We start from the raw sequence: 25,181 nt of genomic DNA, 5'->3' as shown, positions 1-25,181 counted from the left end.
AAAGTTGATGAAAGGCCGGGGAGGAAAAACGCAGAGAATACCCACATGGCATTCTTCAACAGTTCCGCACAGCGTGGGTTGTTGCATTAGCCATGATCACTGGGTTGGCATGACACGCTAGCCATACAGTACACGGTTATTTATAAACCACGGTAGCTGGGTTCACGCATCCAGCCAAGACAGAATTAAACAAGTCGTGTTGCCGTTTTGCGTCACGTGAACATCCATTCTCAAGGTGATAAGAGTTCTTACAGCAACTTCTAATGCAAATATAATGCTGTGATGAAAATAGACGACGACTACCGCTTATGTATTACTTGTAAAGATGGTTAGTGTCTTTCACCTCTTATTACTTGTAAAGATGGTTAGTGTCTTTCACCTCTGCTTGGTCACTGCTGGGAATCTGCTACAAAAGAATGTGGGCTGCTTTTCATTTCTCTCTGTTAATTTTCCTACATCGGTACTGGGCACAAACAGCATAAGCCAGTTCAGCTTATGGTATAGACAGGGAGCAAGTATGAACTCCAAAGTTTTTCAGACTTCAAGTTGGTATGCTTGCTTTCAGAGGACATATAGGCCATGAACATAAAATCCAATAGAGTAAAAACAGCCAGCAGAGTTGTAATGGTATATGGGAAAGAGGCTGTCTGGGCCAAGAGACGCCGCCTATGGAACAGTCAGATAAGAGACAGTATAGCCCACAGCTGGATAGTGAGTGGGGCAAGAGGCTCAGAAGGGACCCTCCCTAGTTTCTTGGGAGACCATGGGAGAATTGTTCTTTCAGATTTGTAAGATTCTGTTAATGTAGCTTTACAATAAAGTAGAATGAGCTCATCCGGTCACATTTCCTGCCTGGTCTACCTAGTAAGGCTGATGTCAATCTTGCCAGTCTTGAGAGAAGAGTCGTACTGCTGGCAGCATCTGGATGATCTTGACTGATCTCAGAAGCTAAATACGGTCATGCTTGGTTAAGAGTTGGATGACTAGGTTAGTATTTAGATGGGAGACCGCCTAAGGAATACTAGGGCTATGGGCTAGACTTGGAAGTCAAAAAAACATGATAGCTCATGACCGTGGCAAATCATTGTCTGGAAAAAAGCATGGATATGCCCATCAAGTCATTAAAAGTCAAACGTAACTGAGGGAAACCAACTTATTTTCTTTGTGAAGTAGTAAATATGTCAGTCCAATGAAAGAAGAACTGGCTGGACTAAGCTGGACACAAGAAGTGCTTAACAAATGAGCAATAAATCTACGGTGTGAACAGTCTTTTAGGGAATGATGGATTAGCCCTTATAAAATACTTAGCAACACATATGGATTTTTATTATAGTAATGAATTTGATGCAATTGTTACATATGCACGTAGTTTGTCCTTTTTATCTTCTGGGATACCAAGAACACTTTAATTTGCAGATAGAATGTCTGCAGATACTGGTCACATACTCCATCCACCATCAATGATGCATTCATTGCCAGTCATGTATGCTGACTGAAATTTAGGGGGGAAAAATAAGAACAAAGTTAGAAAGTAAAAACAAACATGGCATTCAGAAGATAAGTAGCAATCACAGAAATAAATGTTAAATATTAAAATGCTTCAGAAATGAATTTGTTTCTCATGTAATAGTAGGAAACACTAATAAGATTTATTCCACACAATGATAATGGGACTGTAGTTGGTTTTGAACCCAGTAATGAACTATAGCATTTTTGTAGCATCACCAAACCATCACGGAGGTGAAGTATAGCTTGTCCCCATTACTTTTATTTTGGCACAACTTTAGAAGACGTAACAGGTCTCTATGAAGAAATTACCTCTGGGTTGTGTGAACCTTGGCAACAAGTGTTGAATTTGTTGCACAGCTTACCCCAGTGGTGGTTTTAAACTCTATTTTACTGCTGTATGAACCCAGTCAGTTGTGATTAAACAAACCATGACTTTGCCTGTGTGAACCCCAGCTTCAAGAGGATTGGTTACTTTAACATCTTGGGATCTGCAATCTTAAAGACTCAAGTAATCATAACTGGCCTGATTCTGGATATCCTCAGATAAGGTGCCTTTCAAAAGTGCTTCCAGATGAATGGTTCCTACTTCTTCTAGGCAAAAACGCTGTGATCTATTCCATTTTGCTTCCAATATAAGAGAATTCAGTACTTAGATTCTGATTACATTATCTTTTATTTTAATTGAATATTTTCCATCTTCTTAGGTGATTTTTGCAACAAACAACTTTATTTATTTATTTTATTTATTTATCATATTTTTATCACCACCCATTTCCCCCACACGGGGGACCCTGGGAATAAAAACAATTTAAAATTCCATAAAATCATAAATAATACCAATAATTAATAAATATAAAATGTAATGAAATCCAAGTAATGGTGAATCTAATTCAACCCATAAGGGATAAAACCAGTCCTGGCAGAACTAGGGAACCAACCAGCCCCAAGAATGGCTCTTCCTCTCCCCACTCCAGGCAAAGCAGCAAAACCAGGTCTTCAGCTGTTTTCTGAAGTCCAGGAGGGAGGGGGCTATCCTCACTTCTGGGGGAAGGATGTTCCAAAGGGCGGGAGCTGCTGCAGAGATGGCCCATCTGCTGGACCCCGCCAGATGGAATTATCTTATGGATGGGGTCCGTAACATGCCTTCTCTGCACGATTGGGTGGGACAGGTTGATGTAACGGGTGAGACGGTTCCTTAGGTAGCCTGGTCCCATGCCATGTAGGGCTTTAAAGGTGATAACCAACACCTTGAATTGGACCAGAAGCAAACTGGCACCCAATGCAGCTCGCAGAGCAGAGGAGTTATATATGCTGATCTTGAAGCACCAAAAATCGCCCGTGCGGCTGCATTTTGGACCAGCTGTAGCTTCTGGATAGCCTTCAAGGGTAGTCCCATGTAGAGCACACTTTAGCTTTCCAGGTGTTGCTGAACTGTAGTTCCCACGTCCCCCACCATTCACTGTGCCGACTAAGCATCTACTAGTTCCTCATCTCCATTAAAAGAAAAAAGAAAAAGGAATGCCACCCTTACTCCAAAATATTAGGCATACAAATGAGAATGGGTGATGAATTGGGTGGCCCTAGAAACTAAAATATAAATAGGTTGTGATGCAGGAAGTACATATCTGAGTAAAACTGCCTCTGAATCTCTAACAGCAGCCAAGCAGTTTCTTCCAAGGGTAGTAATTACCTGTGCTGCTGCTGTCAAGGGCTGCAATAATGCTTTTCAGTATCTGCAGAGGTAGGGGAGGTGCAGGGAAAGGGAGAGGGCAGGGGAGGTCAAGGGTCTGTGCTTGGCAGGGGTGGGGGGAGAGAGGCAGGCCGATGGGAGAAGGATTAGGTAGGAATGCAAGTGGTTACACGTTACAGGTGGGAAGGCTGATATGGTGGGAATCAGTGCTGAACTGCGTGCAGGTTACTTGTGGGAAGGAATTTCACAAGGCTGATACTCCCTTGAACCATTAAAAAGAAAACTGATTGTCAGGTGAGGTTCTGATCCCTGGCAGCCAAAACAGAAATAGCCATGGAGGCACTGAAATCTGTGGCCAGATGGGAGAGGTTGTCCTGCAGTGGCCAATTGGAGCCCAGCAGGTTGCTGACCTCCCTCAGGTTCCTCTTCCATGTGACACAGAATGTTCACATACGTGGTTTTCTTCCATTTTCCAATGGAAAAGATTTTCCTCCCCAATGACTTTGATTTGGCTTCACCCTGTCTCAGCAGCAGGCTGGCAACAAGATGAAACTGTGAGAATGTCTCTTCTGTAGAAGGGAAGGTAAGTGGGCCATCTTGGAGTCAAGGCAAGAAGGCGTGCGTGCGTACGTGTGTGTGTGTGTGAGAGAGAGAGCGAGCCCCTGATACATGCAGGTTAGTTGGCCATTGTAATCCTGCTTAAGGAATGCTGTTAGATACTTGCTTTCATGTAGCATACCGGAGAAGTTATACAGAGTTGATTAGTTCAGGCTTCACACAGAAGTTTAGCCTTGCCAGAGAAAGCAAGCTTAATTTAGGTACAGTAAAAGTTGCAGTAACAGGATGAGGATGCTGAATAGAAGCTCCATCAGAGAACTGCAGATGAGCTGCAGCAGTGTTTTTCAAATATAGCAACTTTAAGATGTGTGGACTTCAATATTCCCCAGCCAGCAGGGCTGTCTGGAGAATTCTGGGAGTTGAAGTCCACACATTTTAAAGTTGCCTAGATTGAGAAATACTGAGCTAGAGTGTTGAGAAGATATACTAATAAAGAGATCAAATGTCAAATGTGTGTCAAGCTAACAAAAATAACCGCTGATAGTCATGTGTTGAAAACATGTTAGAGATGATAGCATGTTCTAGAATATTCCAGAACATTCCAGGTGGCTTGAAAAGCTCCAATCAAAGCTAAGGAAAATGACCAATCAGAAGAAAATGACATCACCAACATGGATCCTGAGGGTATAAAAAGTCTGGGGGTTTTGCTGTCAAGTTTCAAGGAATTTCATCATTACCTGTTGCTATGACTTGAGTTCAATTTTCTCAAACTTCCCTGCACTCACTTCTCTTCATGTTTTTCTGGATCTTTAACTGAACTGGGCATTCAGCTAAGATCTACTGTATAGCTGGAGGTTGAAATCTCGTAAAGAAATTTAGATAAGCTTTGACCATCTTGTACTGTAATTATGAAATGATTTTTACCTCGTTTCTGTAAATGCTTATTTTAAGTAAAAGAGGAAGTTAAATTTCATTGAGTCTCAGTATTCTGTTCTTTGTCACAAAGTCATCTGTGGGAAAAAGTTCCTAGGGCCCTATTTAGAAATGTAAAAGGAAGTGAAATAAATTGTGTTGACAGCTGATAACATTTTCTTCTAGCTCTCTTTCCCTATTAATACATTTATTTCTTTCAAATCCAAATTGGTCTGGGATATAAACTGAGGTTTGATTCAGTGCCTGATATAAGAACGGTTTTTGTGTGTGTGTGCCTTCAAGTCAGTGTTGACTCCTGGAACTGCCTGGACTAGTCCCTGAAGTTTTCTTGGCAAGGTTTTTCAGAAGCGGTTTGCCATTGCCTGCTTCCTAGGGCTGAGAGAAAGTGACTGGCCCAAGGTCACCCATTGGCTTTGTGCATAAGGTGGGACTAGAACTCATGGTCTCCCAGTTTCTAGCCTCAACCACTACACCAAACTCTCTCTCTCTCATTCTCTCTCTCTCTCCCTCTCTAAGAATTATTGGCACAATTTACCAAGATGGTGATAAAAACTGCTAGGCTACTAATTCCAGAAACGAGTCATAAACACAACATAGAAAATAGATGTGCCCAAGTGTATTACACTAGTCCTCATAGAGAATACTAAGAATAAGAATTTTGAAAGCTCCCTCAAATGCATGAGAACCTTGAGGATTGTTGAGGGTTTTTACTGCATTTGTTTATATTTTAACAATAGACCTCTTTGCTCTCAAATTGCTTCTGGCATTTTTTGTCAGACTGGACAAATGTTCACAAATAAATGTACAGAAATAGAGTTTATGCCTATATGGCAAACTCAATACATACCCCCAATCAGGGGATCATCCAGTGTAAAAGGCAATATAAAAGACTGTTGGCAACACAAAGGAAAGCATCAACGGATTCATTGCAGCAATTAATTTGCTGATTCCATCTTCTTACGGAGGTTGGTTTTGGCTTGTCTGAACAATGAAGCATCACTGGCAGAGTGTCATATCTCAGCAGCAATATGGGAAGTGCACTTCGATAGGCAACAGAGGGGCCCTCACTATGGCAGCTGGCATGGCCTCAAGGTACGTAAACTGATCAACCAGCTGAAAACTGGTAAAACATCAAGAGCGGTCTCTACCCTGCCTGGGTGGGCTAAAAAATCCTGAGTGGTGGAGCCCAATCTTGATGTCTACTGACAGCTCAACTAGAATTCCAAATGACTGGGACCAGCAATATTTATCCCTATTTTTAAGAAAATTAATGGAGACCACCCAAGCAGTATAACCTCTGACAAACATCTGCACCCAGAGCTGTTAGACTGGTTAGACTCGAAATGCATCGTGGCAGAGGAACAAGCTGGTTTTAGGCAGATTGTTGCATAATTGATCAGGGTCTCATGTTTAAGGCTGTACAGCATTTTGGATTCAAAGGCACAAAGGTGCTTTGGAGTACTCAGGGCCACAACCACCTTAGAATGTAGAATAGTGTTTCTCAACCTTGGCAACTTTAAGATGTGTGGACTTCAGCTCCCAGAATTCCCCATGCTAGCTAGGGAATTCTGGGAGTTGATGTCCACACATCTTAAAGTTGCCAAGGTTGAGAAACACTGCCTTAGAATGTAGAGTATTTGATAAACACTTTTATCAACAGATTTTGAAATGAGCAGCAAGCTATTGCCACAATGGGCAAGCCTATATGACTGAAGAACACATGTCCTTTCTTTAATAAACCATTTTGCACAGTATTCATTGTGGCAATAAATATGTTTCCAATGGCACATTTACCACACAGAGCCTGATTTATGCTTCATGGAAATAAGGGCTGAAGTTCACTATGGCTGTAACATTCCTTACGGCACATGATTTTCCTATCAATATAATGCCAGGATGCATCCTTGACCATATCACACTTGCTTAATCTTCTAAAAGTAATATGGAACTATTTTCGGATGTTGCGGGGATTACTGGACATGCAGTCATGTGCATTTCTTAAATGGGACTGTTCTTCTCCTACAATACATCAGTGGGGATCAAGATTGCTGTGGCAAAACCCATTCAATCATCATGCTATTAGAGGCCTCAGTCTGAACTGGTGACTTTGTGCCTACTATTAAAGTTTAAAAAAAAAACATTTACACAACTGCTAATTGTATTAACAGTCTTTTAAATTTTAAATCTGGCATTAAGTTAGGAGTGGGAAACTTGTGACTCTTGAGGATTCTAAATACATTCCCAGAAGGCGTCTTTGCAAGGTGTGGTCAAAATAGTGAACATAAAAACAAGGTGGAGCTTCACACTATCATGGCTGCCATCTTGACTTTTGATCACACTCTGCAAATACCCCTATTCCCCAGCACCCTTCACAATTGGCCATATCATCTGGGACTGCCAGAAGCTCTAGCTCAGCAGTGCCTGGAAGTAGATGGCTTCAGATTCCATACTCTTGGTTCCCTATCCTTGACCCACCAAAAACAGGAGAATGAGAGTAAATATTTAAGAAAGAAACTCTAAAACAAACTGGGTCTTAACTAATGGTGGAACAATTATAATTTGAGATTAAGATTCCACTGCACGTATTTGCAGTTATCTATAAAAGTATTATTTATACATTTGTATCTCAGAATGGTATTGTTCTTTTAACATTCCCATTTTAGCAGCAATTTCTTAAACACCAAGAAGGTCCTATTTCAAACAACATGTGGCTGATCCAAGGAACTTACTTCATCAGAAGCCAGATATACAAAGAGGTGGGCAATTTCCTCAGCGGTAGCCAATCTGCCCATCTTCTGCCTGGCGAGAAAATCTTTTAGTGCCTAGAGGTAAAAAAAATGCCATTGGCAATAAATATTCAGCCCCAGAGTTAGGTTGCTTCTGATTTTTCATCATCAAAGGCCACAAATCAGCATTCCAGCACCCCCTTCAAATGGTCTGATGTGTGTCAAAACTTTATGTTGATTCTGAGATATTACTCAGAAAAGGTAGAAGGATACCTACAAAACCTAGAAGGCAAATTAACACAGTTCAATTACTGTAAAATATTGTATGGGGCATTTGGCACGTTTGTTCTTTGGTTGAAAGAATAAACACTATCCACTTCCAGCCTGCAATAATTTGCTAACTGAAATAGCACACAAAATAGCAGTTGCATCCCCCAAAATTCAAGATATATTTATTTTAAACATTTTCCAGCTGCCTTTCTGAATAATTTTCTTAAGCATGCAATAATATACATCATATAGCACAGATAAGAACCATAAGATCTAAAAAGAGCAAGTATACAATAATGTTATCACCAACCACAGCAGCAAATAGTTAGCATAACCAATAAAACCCACATAAATTAAAAACTAATTGAAATGGAACAGGTCTCTAGTGCCTGTTTTGTATATCCCAAGAGACTAAAAGGGCCAATCATACATCCTTTGAGAGGAAATTCCACAGAGAAAAACGCTTTCAAAAGTTATCTAGCTTATTTTGGCACTTGAGGGAAAAAACGCCATTAGCGCAGCCTCTTGAGAATGAAATGGTAGTAATAATTTGCTCAGCTTTTCATGATACTTCAAAGTCAGCTTACTGAGGCGGCCACTTCATTCTAATGGTACAGTTAGTCTAGTAGGACTCCATGAGGTCCTACAACAGAAGAAGACATCTCTACTGCCATCACAATATGGGAATTTGATCTCAGATGAAGACAGAACTATTACAAACATACTGTACAGATATGTAGTGGCACCTCAAGCAAATAATTTTTTTCTTTATACCAGGAAAGGCAACACACACATTTCGCTGAGGCTTTGCCGTAGTCCTCCTGAGCTCTTCCTCTGTGGCCACCAAAAGGCTGATTGTCAACTCATCATCAGCAATAACCTACAGTATATATTTGGCTTATTAGAAAATCTAGAAAAAAATACCAGGAAGAGTATAAAGTGAAGTTTATTTCTTTATTGCATTTATATGTTACTAAATATATGTGGGTTCATGGTGGCTTACAATCAGGTATATAATTAAGGAAAGAGTTTTGAATTGTCCTATTTATCTTTCTAATTGCACTTTTTTCACCTTTTCAAATGTCCCACTGAATGGTAACACAGTGTTTCTGCATAGGAACTTTTCCAGCAAAAATTCCCCCAAAGATTTGGGAAACAAGTCTTAAAGAACTCGCTGCTATGTACATGATCCCTCATTGTGTACTTGTGTATTATAATAAAATGGGTTATATACCTGTTCTGGATCAGGTCTTGCTTGGATTCTTTCCCTCAGAGAAGGAGTGTCAACAGTGCCTGTAAACATATGCAAACATTTAATTAAAAATGTCACCATGCTGATCATAAACAGAGATGGGTCTTTTTCTGATTAGATATTTGACTGAAAAATATTTAGTATTGTAAAGTAAATGTAGCTGGTACATCACAAGCACATAATCCCTTAGATAGTAAAGTTCTTCACCTTTGAGCTTGGTTTGAATTCTTTTGCATAAATTCTGAAGGGCAAAAAACCAAAACAGAGACTGCAGAATATTACATACCAGGACAAACACAGTTGCATCGGATTCCTTTTTCAATGAAGTCAGCAGCTACAGACTTGGTGAGACCAATAACTGCTGCTTTTGAAGTACTATAGACACATCTATTGGGAACCCCTGAGGGAGATAAGATTAGCAATCAGATAACTAAATCATACTATATAATGAAAAGGGGTCATGTTCCACTTCAGTATTGGCCCCACCTTCATAGTAGCTCTTCTGAATAGTCTTGAGCTGCTCCAGACTTCTGTTCGGTTATCTTTTATAAGGAATATGTTGTACATGGATCAATTCTCTCCTTGATACATATTTTTGAGTTTTGATTATATGGACATATTCCCTCCTATTTGTTTTCTCTTATTTCCTCTTAATTTGGGTAGGGGGAACCATTCTGTATACATACAGCTGTTAACTATACACTTCGTTGTCCATTTTTTTCAGCAGATTTGTTCTGCTCCAACTTCCATGCTAGCTAGAACCAGTTGTTATCAGCTACTAACCTTTGATACTGGATGCCACAGAAGACATGTTGATAATGTTACCAGATTTCTGCTCAAGCATCTGTTCAAAAATTGAAATGTTAAATGCTGTAATGTTATGTGTCTTATTTAAAAAAATGGATTTACAACTAGAGATTTAAAAGTACTATTAAATCTGAAGAATGACTTGTTTTTAAATCTTCATGCACAAGGATCATAGAAGGAACAACAAATGTCTGACACAAAGGCAAGTTTTTCCCAATTGGGTATAATCTGAAATGTCCAACTACAAATTATATAATTCTCAGACATCATTTTGGTTGAGAATTATGAGGTTTGTAGTTGAAAATATATGAGATTCCAGGCTCAGGATGACTAACATATGTTTTTGGCCTAATCGCATAAACTTCTGTGGCAACAATTACATTTTTGACATCAGCCTTCTATTAGCTCCAGCCACCATGGCCAATTGCAACAGATTATGAGATTTGTGGACCAAAAATATGAAAGGTACCAGCTACTGCTGCCTTACAGGATTATTGTAAGGATTCTAGATGTGCCTACAACCCACCAAGGTTGCCCACCTCTGAACAGATAATGCATATGAAATGGTTTGAGAACTTTTTCAACTTCCAAATATTAAACATTATTTCTTCTCATCTTACTCAGTTCCTCTACAGACCTGAGAAGGAAACTCAATCTTACCTTAGGCAGGAATGTTTTGATCATGAGATACATGCTACGAACATTGACATCCATTGTGTATGCCCAGTCTTCTTCCGCACAGTCCAAAATGGTCCCATGATGAACAAAACTATAGCAAAAGACACAACAAAAATGCTTACTCTCTGGAGCATTTAAGCTGAGATTGTCAAGGAGACAGGATAAAACCATAAATTATAGATGGTCAGGGCCAAGCCCTTTTACACTAAAATCATGACTGTTGTTTCAGAACTACAAAGATGATGGCTGAGTTTGCACAACACACATGATCCACAAAGTAGGCAACCACATTTTAATTTTTTGAGAAATACATTTGTATGCATTGGCAAACACACTGGCACAAAATTGGAACCGCAGAGGTGTCATGGTGTCTAGTAAAGATTCAATTAATTATGGGAGACAACTTTGCTCACAGGAAACCTTGGGACTATGGCAGTAAGGAAGGGTTTAAGAATCTCTTTTTCCATTCTACTAATCAAACTGCCTCTTTTTCTTGTTTTTATGCAGGTTGTCCAGAGCTTTGGAGTGATACTTCAGTTCAACAAGGTTTTGAATGATGCACTACTCGAAAGTGAATCATTAGGTAAAAGTTTCATTAGCCTTCCATGCCATCTTGATCAAAGAACCTAACGTATGCACACGTGTAAAAGACCCATGAAGCAAACCCACTTCAATGTGGCAGTTCAAAGCAGAACAGCTTTTCCAAATCAAAGTGCGACTTCAAATCAGATGAATTTAACAACCCAAATTGAAGCAACATTTTGAATGGGATTGCAGACAGCACAATGTGTTCAATACTACAATACGAAAGGCAAGTCACCTCTGCATGTGACTCTCAGAGTAGTCAAGTATAAAAGGAAATGACTTGTAGTAGATGGTATGGACACACCCAATGCTTCTACACTGGCAGAAGCAAGGATTAATATTAACAGGGATTGGTGCCCATCTGGGCTGGTGAGATGGAAGAACATCATCATAGGCAGAGTCAAGAAGATTACAGTTGATGGGACCAACTTGCTGTTGCTCATTTACCCTGCATTGCCCAATCATCTTTGATTTAGATTATTAATAACTTCAGCAGAAACAAAAGCCTGATTTCAGAAAGCAGAAAGATTAGAAATAACAGCTAAACATCTGCTAATGTTTTACCCTGCAATATTGCACAAAACGTCGATTCTCTTCATCTCCTTGGCCAGTTTTTCAATTTGCCCTTTGTTGGTGACATCTAGCACCTGAATCTGAATGCCTGTTGTGGAGATTAACATAATATATACTGTGATGAATGTGTGTAATGTTCTCACAATTAAAAAAAAAACATCCATATTACAAATGGTGAAAATGGGCAAGTTCAACTTGCATTCAAATAAGGATAAAAACTTCTTTTTGGCCAATGCCATCTTAGCAAGGCAAGGTCACAGAAGAAGGGGACAGACAGAACCAATTCAAAATATCCTGCTGCCTGAGAGAAAAAAAACAAGATGGTACCCTCACGAGTGTCATGCGCTGCCTACCTCTGAATAACGTTCAGACACTGGTTTGCAAAGCAGGCTCTGGTTTATTTCAGGGTAGGTACAACGTTGGTAGAAAAAAGCTGAGAGTGACAGGAGCGCGCCGGTGCGGGGTTTAAATACCCCGCGCCGGTCAGCGCCCCCTCGCTCTCGGTCACGTCACCCCCCTTTGTCCCATGCGTTGCCCTGCCATTGGTTGAGGGTTTCCAGGATCGCCCATCCTCAGGTTTTCATTCTTCTGCTGATTGCTTTCAGCTGGGCGATCCCCGTTGTATTGCCGCTGATGGCTTGGGTGGCTCCGTGATCCGTTTAGCTATTGTTTGTTAGCCGTTAGTCGTTGTGGGTTGATGGCTACTTAACTTGTACCCCTTCACCTATTTCCTTGTCATTGTCATGAGTGCCATTGCGCTGATGACTTTAGCTCAACGGCACTCATGACATACTGCCCCCTTTCCGAATAGTGTTCTCCCCCGGGTTTTTGGGTTTTCCCCATGGAGCTGTCAAAAGGCCCTTTTTTTTTTTTTTTTTTTCAAAGTTCCCGCCGGAGTAGTTGTCGCCCCTCCCTTTGCTCCTCCCTCTACCACGTGCCTTCCCAGGGTGTGTCCATGGTGCGCCCGCTCGGGTTCTGACCTGGCGTGCGCATGCTCCAGCCGCACCCTGTTTGTTTGGCTCAGTTCGGCGAGGCGAGAGGCGTGGCTGGTCGGGTGCTTCTCAGCTCCAGGTAGGGCCCTTCTTTTCTTATTTAGAGTGCGTCGCCTTTGTTGTGTCTCTTGGGCGTTGCCCCCAGGTTGCCCTGTTGGCTTGCTTGCCACTCCCCCGCGGCCGGGGGGCGGGGGGAGGGTGCTGGCGATCGTTTGTCACCACCCCGTGGGCCCGGGGCGGGGGGAGTGAGTCCCGGGGGGGGGAAGGTCCACCCAAGTCGCGGGCTTGGGGGGGGCCCTTTCCCTTGGGGCACGGGAGGCGGGGGGAGGCCTGCGGCGGGGGGTTTGGTTTTGCTGACCTTGGTTGCGGTTTGTCGGGGTATGCCCGGTGAAATGCTCTGGTCAGGTCAGGCGCGTTAACGTTGTGCGCCGCCACCCATTCCGGGTGGGGGAAGTGTTTCCACCTGACCAGATAGTGTAGGGTTCCTCGTTGCTTGCGGGAGTCGAGGATGTCCCTTATCTCGAAGTGGTGTTGCCCGTCGATCATGAGCGGTGCGGGCTGTGGCGTGCTTGGGTGCCATCGGGAGGTGGTTGCCGGTTTTAGGAGGCTGGTGTGGAACACCGGGTGGAGCCTCCGGAGGTTGTGTGGCAGGTCCAGGCGTATTGCTACCGGGTTCACTATTTGCGTGACTCGGAACGGCCCGATGTACTTAGGCCCCAGTTTTTTCGAGGGTTGGGTTGACTTTAGGAACTTGGTGGAGAGATAGGCCATATCCCCCGCCTGGAACGTCGGTTGTAGGCGCCGGTGCTTGTCGGCCTGCTCTTTGTAAGCAGCCTGTGCCTCCTTTAGCGCCGCCGTGATTACTGGCCATGCTTCCGCGATCTTCCGTCCCCAGTCGCTGGCGTCCACCTGGGGTTCCGGGGGTTGAGGTAGCTCCGGGATGGGGACGAAGTCGCGCCCCGAGACTACTTCGAACGGGGTTTTCCCCGTGCTCGTGTGGACGGCGTTATTGTATGCGACTTCGGCGAACGGGAGCAGTTCAGCCCAGTCGTCTTGGTGGTAGTTCGTATATGATCGTATAAATTGCTCTAAGGTGGCATTAAGAACCTCAGTGGCTCCGTCCGTCTGCGGATGCCAAGCCGTAGATAGGGCCTGTTGGGTCCCCGTCAGCTTCAGGAAGGCCCTCCAGAATTTGGAGGTGAACTGTGTGCCCCTGTCGGTCACCACGCGTGCGGGACATCCGTGTAGCCTGTACACGTGGATGAGGAAGAGTTTGGCTAGTTGTTGTGAGGATGGGACCGACGTGCAGGGGATGAAGTGGGCCTGCTTTGAGAAGTAGTCCTTCACCACCCAAATAGCCGTTTTCTTCTGGCTGGGTGGGAGGTCCACTATAAAATCCATAGAGATTTCCTCCCATGGGCGGGAGGGTTCTGCCACCCGTTGCAGTAGCCCCGCGGGTTTGCCTGGTGCCCGTTTGGCCCTAGCGCACGTTGGGCAGGACGCCACGTAGGTTTTTACGTCTCGCCTGAGCGCGGGCCACCAGAATTGGCGCCGTGTGAGGTGTAGGGTCTTGAGGAACCCAAAGTGTCCCGCTTGCTTGGCGTCGTGTGACCTATGCAAGATCGCCTGGCGTTGCGAGTCCGGGACGTAGATTCTGCCTTCCCCCCATGCTAGGTCTTGCGCCATCGTTACCTTGTCGGGGTTTGCCAGGAACCAGGGGTCGGTTTTGAGGGCGGCGGCGAGGTCCTTGCGCATTCCCCCTGGTAGTTGCGGTTGGCTTCTTTCCGTCGCCGGTTGTCCCGCCGTCGGCTGCGCCGTAGCGTCGAGCTGCCTCCGTGCGCCGCTTCGGGTGGTCACGGCCATCCCCAGTTGCGAGGCGGATAGGACCGTCCCAATGGTGTCTGGGGCGGGCTCTTCGTCTTGGGGCAGCCGGGAGAGGGCGTCGGCCAGGAAGTTCTTCTTACCCGGCATGAACTTCAGTTGGAAATCAAAGCGGCTGAAGAATTGGGCCCATCGGACCTGTTTTGGGCTAAGGCGTCTAGGCGTTCGTAGGGCCTCGAGGTTCCGGTGGTCCGTCCAGACCTCGAATGGTTGGGTGGCTCCCTCGAGTAGGTGTCGCCACGTCTCTAGTGCCGATTTCACCGCGAAGGCTTCTTTCTCCCAGACGTGCCATCGCCTCTCTGTCTCGGAGAACTTCCTTGACAGGTAGGCGCATGGTTTCAGGAGCCCCGTGGAGTCTTTTTGTAGCAGGATGGCTCCCAGGGAGAAGTCTGAGGCGTCGGCTTGGACCACGAACGGCCGTTCTGGGTCCGGGTGCGCGAGGATTGGCTCCGTCGTGAACAGCGCTTTCAGCTTGTCGAATGCGGTCTGGCACGCGGGAGTCCAATTCAGCACTGTGCCTGGGTTCTTGGCGCGTCGGGTGTCCCCCACCCCTTTGGTTTTGAGGAGGTCCGTTAAGGGGAGGGCTATCTCAGCGAACCCCCGGGCGAATGACCTGTAGAAATTCGCGAATCCCAGGAAGCTCTGTAGTTGCCGTCTGTTGCGGGGCCGCTCCCAGTTTAGCACCGCTTCGACTTTTGCGGGGTCCATTTCGATGCCGTCCCCGGAGATTCGATACCCCAAATAGTCTAGGCGCTCTTTGTGAAACTCGCACTTTGTAGGCTTTGCATAGAGCTGCGCCCTTCTGAGCTTGTCGAGGACTTGCCTGACTAAGGTTACGTGTTCCTCGTGCGTTTTTGTGTAAATGAGGACGTCGTCGATGTAGACCAGGACCCCTTTAAACAGATGTTCATGCAGTACCTCATTGATGAGCTGCATGAACACCCCAGGGGCCCCCGCGAGTCCGAAGGGCAGTACCTTATACTGGAACGCGCCTAGGGGGCAGTTAAACGCCGTCTTCCATTCGTCCCCCTCCCTGATTCGGATGCGATAGTACGCCTCGCGAAGGTCCAATTTGGAAAAGACTTTGCCCGTGGACAGGTGGGCGAGCATGTCCTTCACCAGGGGTAAGGGGTATTTGTTGGACAGGGAAGCCGCGTTTAGGCCCCGGTAGTCGGTGCAGAGCCGTAGGGTCCCGTCTTTCTTCTCCCGGAATAAGACGGGGGCTCCGACCGGTGAGCATGCTGGCTCTATGAATCCCCTGTCTAGGTTTTTATCGATGAACTCCCGGAGGGTTGCCATCTCCTTCGGGGTCATCGAATAAATCTTTGGTCTAGGTAAGGGGACGTCGGGCAGTAGGTCAATCCGGCAATCCGTCTTGCGGTGGGGGGGTAGTTGGTCGGCTTCTGCCTCTCCGAAGACTTCGGAGAAGTCGGCGTATTGTTCTGGTAGGTCTGCTGTGGTAGCGGCATTGTCTTGTGTGGTCGCCTCCGCTCGTCCTACCGTGGGGTTGCTTTTGCCAGCTGGTACTGGTGCTCGATACTCGCCGTCGCCGAATGTGAAGGTGCGGGTCGCCCAGTTGATCCGCGGGTTGTTTTTCGCGAGCCATGGCATCCCCAGGACTGCAATGGGCCGTCCGATGGGCGTGACTACGAACGATGTGCGCTCGGTGTGAGTGCCCATTTGCAGGGTGACCGGCTCGGTTTGTAGCGTGGCTGGTTTCCCTCCCGCTGTAGAGCCGTCCAGCTGGTGGAATGCCAGCGGCGTGGGGAGGGGGAAGCAGCGGAGGTCGAGTTTGGCGACTAGGTCGGGGTGGATGAGGTTTTTTGAGCACCCCGAGTCCACTAGTGCCGCGGCCGTGGTGGCTCCGTTGCCGGCAGAGAGTTGAATTGCTGCCAATATTACGGAGCTTTTGTCGTTTCGTTGAGGTGGTCCGCGTTGCTGTCCCACCGCCTGCCTCGCCACGCGTCTCAGAGCAAGCGGGGAGCATTTCCCGCCGGCTGGTCGGGGTCGGTATTGTCCTCTTCCCCCCAGTAAGCGTCCCAGCCCTCTTCCGGTGTCGCTGTGGCCACGGTCATTCGGCGGTGAGGGGGCGGCCCCGGGTTGGGTGGTTTGGGGCTAATTTTCGGGGCGGGCTTGGGCGCGCTGGTCGGCGGTCGGTTGGCGAAGCAATCCGCCGTCTTGTGCCCTAATTTGCCACACCTCCCGCAGGGCTCCCGGTTGAACTTCTTTTTTGGGTATATGGGGCCGGCCATCCCCCCGTGTGGTGCGGGTACCTTTTTCCCGACATAGTTTGTGTCTTCCGTGGTTGTCATCAGGAAGGTGCGGTGCGCGTGTTCGGCTTTCCCCGCGAGGTGGATCCACCCGTGTAACGTTTCTGGGTCGTCGCGGTAGAGGGCCCATTGGAGAACGTCGCGGTTGAGCCCCCTTTTGAAGATTTCTAGCAGGGTGGTCTCAGACCAGTCGCAGACCTTTCCCGCGAGGGCTTTGAACTCCAGGGCGTAGTCAGGGACCGTGCGTGTGCCCTGTTTAAGTCTCTGGAGTGCGCTTTTCGCCCGTACTTTAGCTAGGGGGTCTTCGAAGTAGGTTTTCATCTCTTTGATGAAAGCAGGGAAGGTGGCGAGGGCGGGGGAGCTGGACTCGTACAGTTGGACGTACCAGTCCGCCGCCCTGTCTTGGAGTTTGATCGCCACGGCGGCGATCTTGTCGGCCTCGGAGTCATAGGAGTGTCCGTGCCTCCCCATGAACTCCCTAGCGTTGGTCACGAAAAACGAGAGTTTTGAGGGGGTCCCATCGAAGAAGATGGGGAAGTCCTTTGGGGCCCGGGCGTTTTGTGCGGCCCCGCCTCTCGCTTCCCGGGGTGTGGTGTCGGCCGCCTGTGCCGTCTGCTGGCTCTCCGCTGGCCCGTGTGGGTTCGGTGCTTCGCTCGGAGTGTGGGCTTGTGCGGGGACGTCGTTGGGTGGCGCGGGGGGCATGAGCGCCTGGAGCATGGTCCGGAGTTCCGTCAGCTGAGCCCGCATGGCCGCGAGTTCAGCTCGTGCCTCCTCGTCCACAGCCCGCGCCACCGCTGGGGCCGGTTCCGTTGGCGCGTCCTCGGGGGTGGGTTGCCGGTGGGGTTCATCGTCCCTCCGCCGCGGGTCCGCTTCCTCCTCCGTCTGATGGGTGTCTCCGTCGTCCTCCTCCGTGTCGAGCATCGTGGGGCTGTCGCTCCACGCCCGTTGCTGGGGTGCGATGTGGGGCGCGGGGTCCTCCGCTGGTTTCGGAAGTCGTGCTGCTCCCTCCCGCGGTCGGGTTGCCTCCGTCGCCATCTCCCCTTGGGGTTGGAGCTGAGGCTCGGGTCGGGTGGGGTGGGCGTCCATGGCTCCGGGAGTCCGCGGTGCCTCTGGCCTCGGTCGGTCCTCCTCTGTCTCTTGCCGCGCGGCTCGCCCTCCTTGCCCGCGTCGTTCCGGCCTCATCTTGCTGGTCTTCTCGCCGTCTACTCCTCCCGCGGCTCGTTGTCGTCCGGTGGGGCTCGGCGAGGCTGAGTTTATGACTCTCAGCTTTATGTCATGCGCTGCCTACCTCTGAATAACGTTCAGACACTGGTTTGCAAAGCAGGCTCTGGTTTATTTCAGGGTAGGTACAACGTTGGTAGAAAAAAGCTGAGAGTGACAGGAGCGCGCCGGTGCGGGGTTTAAATACCCCGCGCCGGTCAGCGCCCCCTCGCTCTCGGTCACGTCACCCCCCTTTGTCCCATGCGTTGCCCTGCCATTGGTTGAGGGTTTCCAGGATCGCCCATCCTCAGGTTTTCATTCTTCTGCTGATTGCTTTCAGCTGGGCGATCCCCGTTGTATTGCCGCTGATGGCTTGGGTGGCTCCGTGATCCGTTTAGCTATTGTTTGTTAGCCGTTAGTCGTTGTGGGTTGATGGCTACTTAACTTGTACCCCTTCACCTATTTCCTTGTCATTGTCATGAGTGCCATTGCGCTGATGACTTTAGCTCAACGGCACTCATGACAACGAGTTACCTCTTGCAGAACCAGCAAGATTCCTAAGGATGGTTCAGAAACACAGAACATGCAAAGTGACCTATTTCTCTTTCTGTCCCAAAAAGAAGGGGAACAGCTGGGAGATGTCACTTCTGCCCTCTACCATCTAGCAACCAAGGTGTTTGCTTTATCTAATGAAAGAGAATTCTTGGGGGCAGGTATCTTCTGGAGACATAAGAATTGGGGTCAGCATTTTCAGAACTCTCTCCAGTTGGCAGTCAAACATTTGGGCGAACTCCTGAAGCAAGCAAGAGAGAAGGAAAAAAAAAGTTGTCTCTTGACATCAGCACACTGCACAACGTCAGAATGAATGAATGAGTGTAGAGCAGAACTGCACATACATCCTAATCATATGGAGTAGCTCTACACAGAGAAACCAAATGCTACTGATGCTAGTTCTCCTTCTTGGCATTATGAAGAAATGCAACCTATAGGCTTTAGCCTGACATAGCCCTCAACATTCATTTACCCATGGAGGGGTTTCTATTGTACTGGTCAATTTTTTTATGGGATTGTCTACATGCGATGTTAGCTTCTTTGAAAGCATACACAATACATCATAAAAATTAAGGCTGGTCTGTTCACAGTAATAAGTTTACATTATAAATCTGAGTTACAAATTATTTGTTTGCTGAGTAACACTGCAATGGTATAAACATTTTATATTCCAGCAGTTATGACACAGAGTCATGGACAACACATTTGCATCTTCCACTGAATCACTGTGAATAATTTTCTGAATAATTTTCTGACTTAATTGAAAAATGTACAACTGAAGATCAAAGACAAAAATAATTGGACCACACCCAGCTGTCTGAATAAAAGCCTTTTTTGTTGAATAACACTGATGAGAAAATGGGATATTAAATCTTAAATTCAGTTAAAAACTGAAGTCTGTTCTGAATGCATTCCGGTTAACTACACTGGAACATGCTTGAGGCTCTAGGAAAGAGAAGGAATTTCTGGAAAAATCAGAGGCAAATGAAGAAAGATTCATGGTACAGATAGAGCTGACACCTATATAGCTGGAAGCGAGCCTTGGCAGCACTCCCAAATGAGCACAATATTGGAAATTTAAATTGAAACGATCTATGCAATTAAAGTAACCTGAACTGGGTCTCACAATCCCCCAAAATGATACCTGGCAATTGCTGAGATCTAGGACTTTGGGAGTGTTCATTTATTCCCAGTCAGCATAACCACTGCTGAGAATTCTGGGATTTCAAGTCCACACATCTGGAAGGTGCCGAGGTAAAAAGGCAGAACAGCCTCACAACCTTTGACAGCTGCTCATATGTCCTCTCAAGATAGCAAGGAGATCTATGAGCAGAAGCTGCCAGAGGTTCTTATTTGCATAGCTGCCTTCCACGTAGGCCTTCTGGCCATCCCTCACTGTTTATTAGAGTTATTAGAGAGCAGAGACAGCAACTGAGCAGGCCATGGCAGCCCCTTTGCTTTCTCTGCTCACTGCCTTGCTGAATCTTCTACCCGGAGGAGAGAACCTGATATACAGTATGAGAAAGGGCAACCAGTTCTTACGACAGATAAGCAATAGGGACTACAAAACATAACAGCAGCTCTCTGCTTGCCTTCTGTGGGTGGTGGACTGGAGATGGGACCCCCACAAGAATGAGGGATCACATAATGCACTTTGGTAAGCTCTGGTTCTAAATAATTCAAGGAATACCTGGACAGCTTTCCAGTTCTCGAAGTTTGGATGCATTGATATCTGTAGCAATAACTTGAGCTCCTTCTTTTGCAAAAGCCTTTAAAAGCAAGCATATCCAGAGTCAATATACCTCAGCACAGCGAATCATGCACTCTCCTATCCCGCCTGTCACTGAGAATTGGCTAATTATTCTTTGTCGTTGTGTGTATGCGTGTGTGTATATATATATATATTCATTTTTATAAACAATTTTATAGCTGTACAGCTAAAAGCAGCATGTTAATTATTTTTGTTGTGTTTACTTTAAATTGTTATTTATTATCATGTTCTTCTGTGCATTGCTCTGGGCTCCAGTGGAAGAATGGCTTACAAGCAACAACAGTAGTAACAATAACACAATAGTACCAACAACAGAAGTTACAACAACACAGCAAGAATATAGAGAATTATGCCTACAAAACTGGTTAGGAACTAAATTCTTCTAGTGATATTCTGGCAACTCTGAAACTGCTATTTCTGATACATATTTCTAAGTACCACAGCATCTTCATTGTCAGTGAAAATTTCTAAAACAGCTAAGAAAATGATTTGTGTTCCAGGACAGAACCATATTATCTTCTGCAAGCCCTCCTGTGAACTAACAATCTACTTGGGAAAACGTGTGACTTTCCACATCAAATGAAAAGACTTACTACACTTTAACTTTCATATTCAGAAGACAAACCAAAATATATTAGCTGAAAAAAAAGATTCACATGATATAGTAAAATCAGGTATGAGCTGTGATGGGATGATATTTAGCCCCCAAAGTGGGAAATACTAGCATATTTGTATGTGCCCTGGACTGAGGCCCCAAGTGTGTGAAGGGTCCCATCTCCTGGTTGTGCTAACAACTGTCAATTGTGACATCTTCCTCGGCTGCTATGTATTTTAATTTTTGTATTTATGATGGGAATTGTTTTTAATTTTATTTTAAGATAAGTTCACCACCCAGAGTCACTTGTTGAGATGGGCAGCCATACAGACTGAATAAATAAATAAATATTTGGAGGATACTGAAGGTTTGCAAAAATAGAAAAACGTATAGGAAAAAAATAATCTTAAAATTCCTCCTCCTAATCCCTAGTCATCAGTGTGCATCTAGGGGAGGGATAACAAAATGAAACATTATGGGAACAGGAATGGAATGTAGTTTTCTGGAAGAAGCTGTAGCCAGCTGGCTAGCTAGCTCATGGATTTTTATTGCAAATCCTAGCTAAATATATTTATTTTATTTTATTTTTATTTATTTACTTTCTATCCTGCCTTTATTATTTTTATAAATAACCCAAGGCAGCTAACATACCAAATACTTCTTCCTCCTCCTATTTTCCCCACAACAAGCCTGTGAGGTGAGTTGGGCTGAGAGAGTGACTGGCCCAAGGTCACTCAGCCGGCTTTCATGCCTAAGGTGGGACTAGAACTCACAGCCTCCTGGTTTCTAGCCCATTGCCTTAACCGCTAGACCAAACTGGCTCTCTTAATAAATATTATTTCTTACATTATACTATTTACTTTTAAAAGTTCATGCAAGTCTCTTCCAAGAGAGGGAAGTGGAATATGTATAAATGGAACAAACCAAGATCATATTTTCCCCTGTATAAGTTGCCCTATTTTTAAAATTAGGACTGACTTTTGTATGATTCTTGAAATACCCACCTCTTAAATAAAAGAACACAAACACACAATACATTTGATTTCAAAGAGAGCGAACTTACAAATATGTTACACCATTTGTAATATCTCTAGATGAAGATTGCTTCTGGTGTCTATATATGGACATGTGCACAGTTTTCTTTTGCAACAATATGGAAGTGATTTGCCATTGCCTTCTTCTGAGACTTGTTTTTGAACTTTGATTCTAGCTTACTGCCCAGGGATTTCTTGGTAGTCTCCCATCCAAGTCCTAACCAGGTCTGATCCAGCTTAGCTTTTTTCTAGATCAGCCAAGATCATGAAACGTTGGCATCTGATGTATGTAACACATATTAACTCCTTTCTCTTCAGGTTTTTATTTTATCCCACTCCCTCCAGTACATAGCCTTTGGCTCCCACACTTAAAGCAAAGGTACAGTTGTACCTGAAACTTACAGAATCAATTGCACAACCCTACAAGGATATCCAATAAATAATCCTGCACTTACTTTAGCCACAGCTTGACCAATTCCTTGAGCTGCAGCAGAGAGTACTATTACCTTCCCGTCAAGCCGCCCCATTTTAAAGGTGGTTCCAATCAGTTGCAGGGCCTTACGGATTGGTGTTGATTACAGCTGCAAGATAACATATGTTAGTTATATTGCCATTTGTAAAGTAACCCAATAGATCTCCATGCTTCTTTTGTACCTCTCATGTTTATAAAGCTGACTTTAGAGCTTAATGTACAGAACAAATTCATTAGAGGGATAATGTGGCAAGACTGCTTCCCCATTAACAAACCAGATCTTCATTTATCTGCACATTATTTGAATTTTATGAGTCTGAGAATGGGTTACAGACAGTCCTCTAGTTACAAACAGGTTACATTCTAAGAGGCTGTTTGTAAGTTCATTTTGTTTGTTAAGTCCAACCAAGTACAAAAACAATGCGCAATGGTGCTGTCAAGGGTATGTATACGGCATACTGTAAACTAACCCTTTCCCACCTTCTCTTGCCTTCTTGGACCTTCTAGGTTGGAGTTGCAGACAGGTTTGTCCGTATTGCTGAAAATTCATAACTCATAAATTCGGAAGTAGAGGACTGTCTGTACTTAATTATTTAACTCCATAACCTACACCTTTTCATACACGAAGCAGATGAGCCCACTCTTTAGTCTATAGTTAGCCCCAAGAAGCCCTTTTACACTCACTGAGTGAGGAGTTATCAAGACCTTTTATCAAGAATTTGGCAAGGATTTTAAAGAGGGATCTCTAACTAATCTAATCCTTCCTCTAAATCAGTGTTTTTCAAACTTGGAAACTTTAAAATGTGCATGCTGGCTGGGGAATTCTGGGAGTTGAAGCCCACACATCTTAAAGTTGCCAAGTTTGAAAAACACTGCTCTAAATCAAAAGTTTGTATTTGGCTGACTTGAGACCTTGAAAATGGTACAAAACGAAATAAAAACTGTTCCTAAGAAGCAAAAGTGAACACAGACATCGTATACCATAATTGTGACCTGCAGTGTTATGGTGTGTTTGTCTTCCTTACTGAAAGCAGCTTCTCAAATATTTGTAACAGTTCTTGAACAAAGAGTGAAAGGAATGGTTACTCTTCAGCTGAGAAGGAAGGATGAGGATTTATTAGTTTAAAGAATGAGGCAGTACAAGAAAAACTGATAATGACATTATTTTCCATAAGGAAGAAACATCTACTCTTAAATTCTACCTCTGGTTTTAAAAGAACAAAGCCATTTCCTATCCTGGAGAGAGAAGGGCTGGGACATCTGCCTTTGCTTCATATGACTAAAGTCATTCCTTTCCCAATATTGATCTTGCTTGAGATGAAGGAAGGTGGCTGTTACTTTTATGAATACTGGCCGGCTACACAATACCATTAATTAAAGGCATTTAAAGACTTTAATGAATCAATGCTTATAAAATAAAAATATTAACTCTCTCAAATGCTGTGTCCATATCCCAGGACCAGCCAAGAAATACAAACTAATGTGTCAATATTTCCACAATCTTCTCTGATCTGGTGTCCTCCAGACTTCCACTCCCATTAAATCCTTAACAAGCATGACCATTATAGAAACTGAAGTCCAACACATCTGGTGGCACCAGGCTGAAGCAAGCTAAACTTGTATAATACTAAAATTTCATGCTAATTCTTTGGTTAACTCTTTGGTTAGCTTATGATTCAGCATATCAAGCAAACACAGTAAATTGGACTGAACAATAGACCATGCTTTGGTTATCAGTGTGGCAATGTGTTGCACAAACATAGCTATAAACCGCTTGCATTTTGCTTGCCCCTTTAAAAGAGCACACAGGGACTTAAATATCCACTAGTCCTTGATGGCATGACACAATCCACTGTGGAACCTTAATCTTTTGGAATTTTTCTCACAAGGCTGGAAACAAGATGTAGGTTTCCATCAGCTGTTCGGAGAAAACTTGTAGCTAGACATAATGAAGCATGGGTGGAGCTGTTTGCTTTGGCTTCCAATATCTTACATGGTAAAAACATAATGCAGTTAAAATTCATTCAAACTATTCCCAGGAGGTACAAAAAAATAAAAATCTGTAGCCAAATTACTCCCGCTTGCTTCTCATAGAGCCTCTTAGCACTAAAAATCAACACAAAATGAATGCAATGAAGAAACTCACCGCAGGAATCCAGCAAGGACTGTGACCCCAGAGGCAGCCTCCTCTTTTCTGAAGCATGGTGGGATTTGTAGTGAAGTAAGTGGCAGATTATTTTAGAGTTCCCACACTCTTGAGTTTATGCTGCCATCTAGTGAAGTTCTGATTTCAAACTATTTGGCTGCATCGAAGTTGATTTGCAAAGGGCCGTTGCTTAATGAAAATAAGAGGTGGAGTCTGCGCTACAGATATTCTTTTCTATTGAAAGTAAGATGTAGTACGGAAGATGGATAGCTAAGAATGAATATCGCCCCTCATAGCAGAAATGAATTCAGATGCTAGCTTTAAGCATGTTAGCAAGTCAGATCTTTTCATTTTCTCCATCCAGCTGATTCTGTTACACATACTTTAATTGTTGCTCCCAAGCTCTAATACAGCCTTCTAGTCATGCTTGATTCCTGCCAGATATGATACAGAATATTTTGCCATTGTCTTCTAGTTTATTTTTTCACTTCCTTGTCTATCCTGGAGCTCTGGATTTTCCAGGCCACCTGTTCAACCTTGTTGAGCTTTCTAGATCAGCTAATGTCAGTTAGTTGGGCAAAAGCTTCTTACTGGTTTATTTATTAACTTTAGAGGCTGCTCTGACTCCAAATGATTCTGGTAATGTACAGTTAAAAATAAGAGAAAACCATAAAACCGAGCCACAAA

The 25,181-nt window shown here is 44.7% G+C and overlaps 1 protein-coding gene across 5 annotated transcripts; it reads right to left on the bottom strand.

Annotated features, from left to right (window-relative positions):
• Positions 1–1,306: 1,306 nt before the first annotated feature.
• BDH2 (3-hydroxybutyrate dehydrogenase 2) lies at positions 1,307–24,585 on the bottom strand. 5 transcript variants are annotated; one of them, XM_063310037.1, is made up of 10 exons: positions 24,495–24,585; positions 22,332–22,457; positions 20,167–20,245; positions 11,573–11,669; positions 10,406–10,514; positions 9,722–9,782; positions 9,225–9,338; positions 8,921–8,979; positions 7,420–7,512; positions 1,309–1,492 (listed from the first exon to the last, which is right to left on the bottom strand). In XM_063310037.1, exons 2-10 carry the CDS (start codon positions 22,401–22,403, stop codon positions 1,439–1,441), a joined length of 738 nt encoding a protein of 245 aa, XP_063166107.1. In that variant the 5' UTR covers positions 22,404–22,457; positions 24,495–24,585; the 3' UTR covers positions 1,309–1,438. The 5 variants fall into 5 exon arrangements, with proteins under 5 accessions (XP_063166109.1, XP_063166110.1, XP_063166107.1 ...); XM_063310039.1 differs by lacking the exon at positions 7,420–7,512 and having other exon boundaries at positions 1,307–1,492; XM_063310040.1 differs by lacking the exon at positions 9,225–9,338 and having other exon boundaries at positions 1,307–1,492.
• Positions 24,586–25,181: the final 596 nt, after the last annotated feature.

The sequence above is a fragment of the Candoia aspera genome, chromosome 8 (genome assembly GCF_035149785.1).
Source record: "Candoia aspera isolate rCanAsp1 chromosome 8, rCanAsp1.hap2, whole genome shotgun sequence".
In the NCBI taxonomy this organism is placed as follows: domain Eukaryota; kingdom Metazoa; phylum Chordata; class Lepidosauria; order Squamata; family Boidae; genus Candoia; species Candoia aspera.
This window is presented reverse-complemented; position numbering and strand designations above follow the sequence as displayed.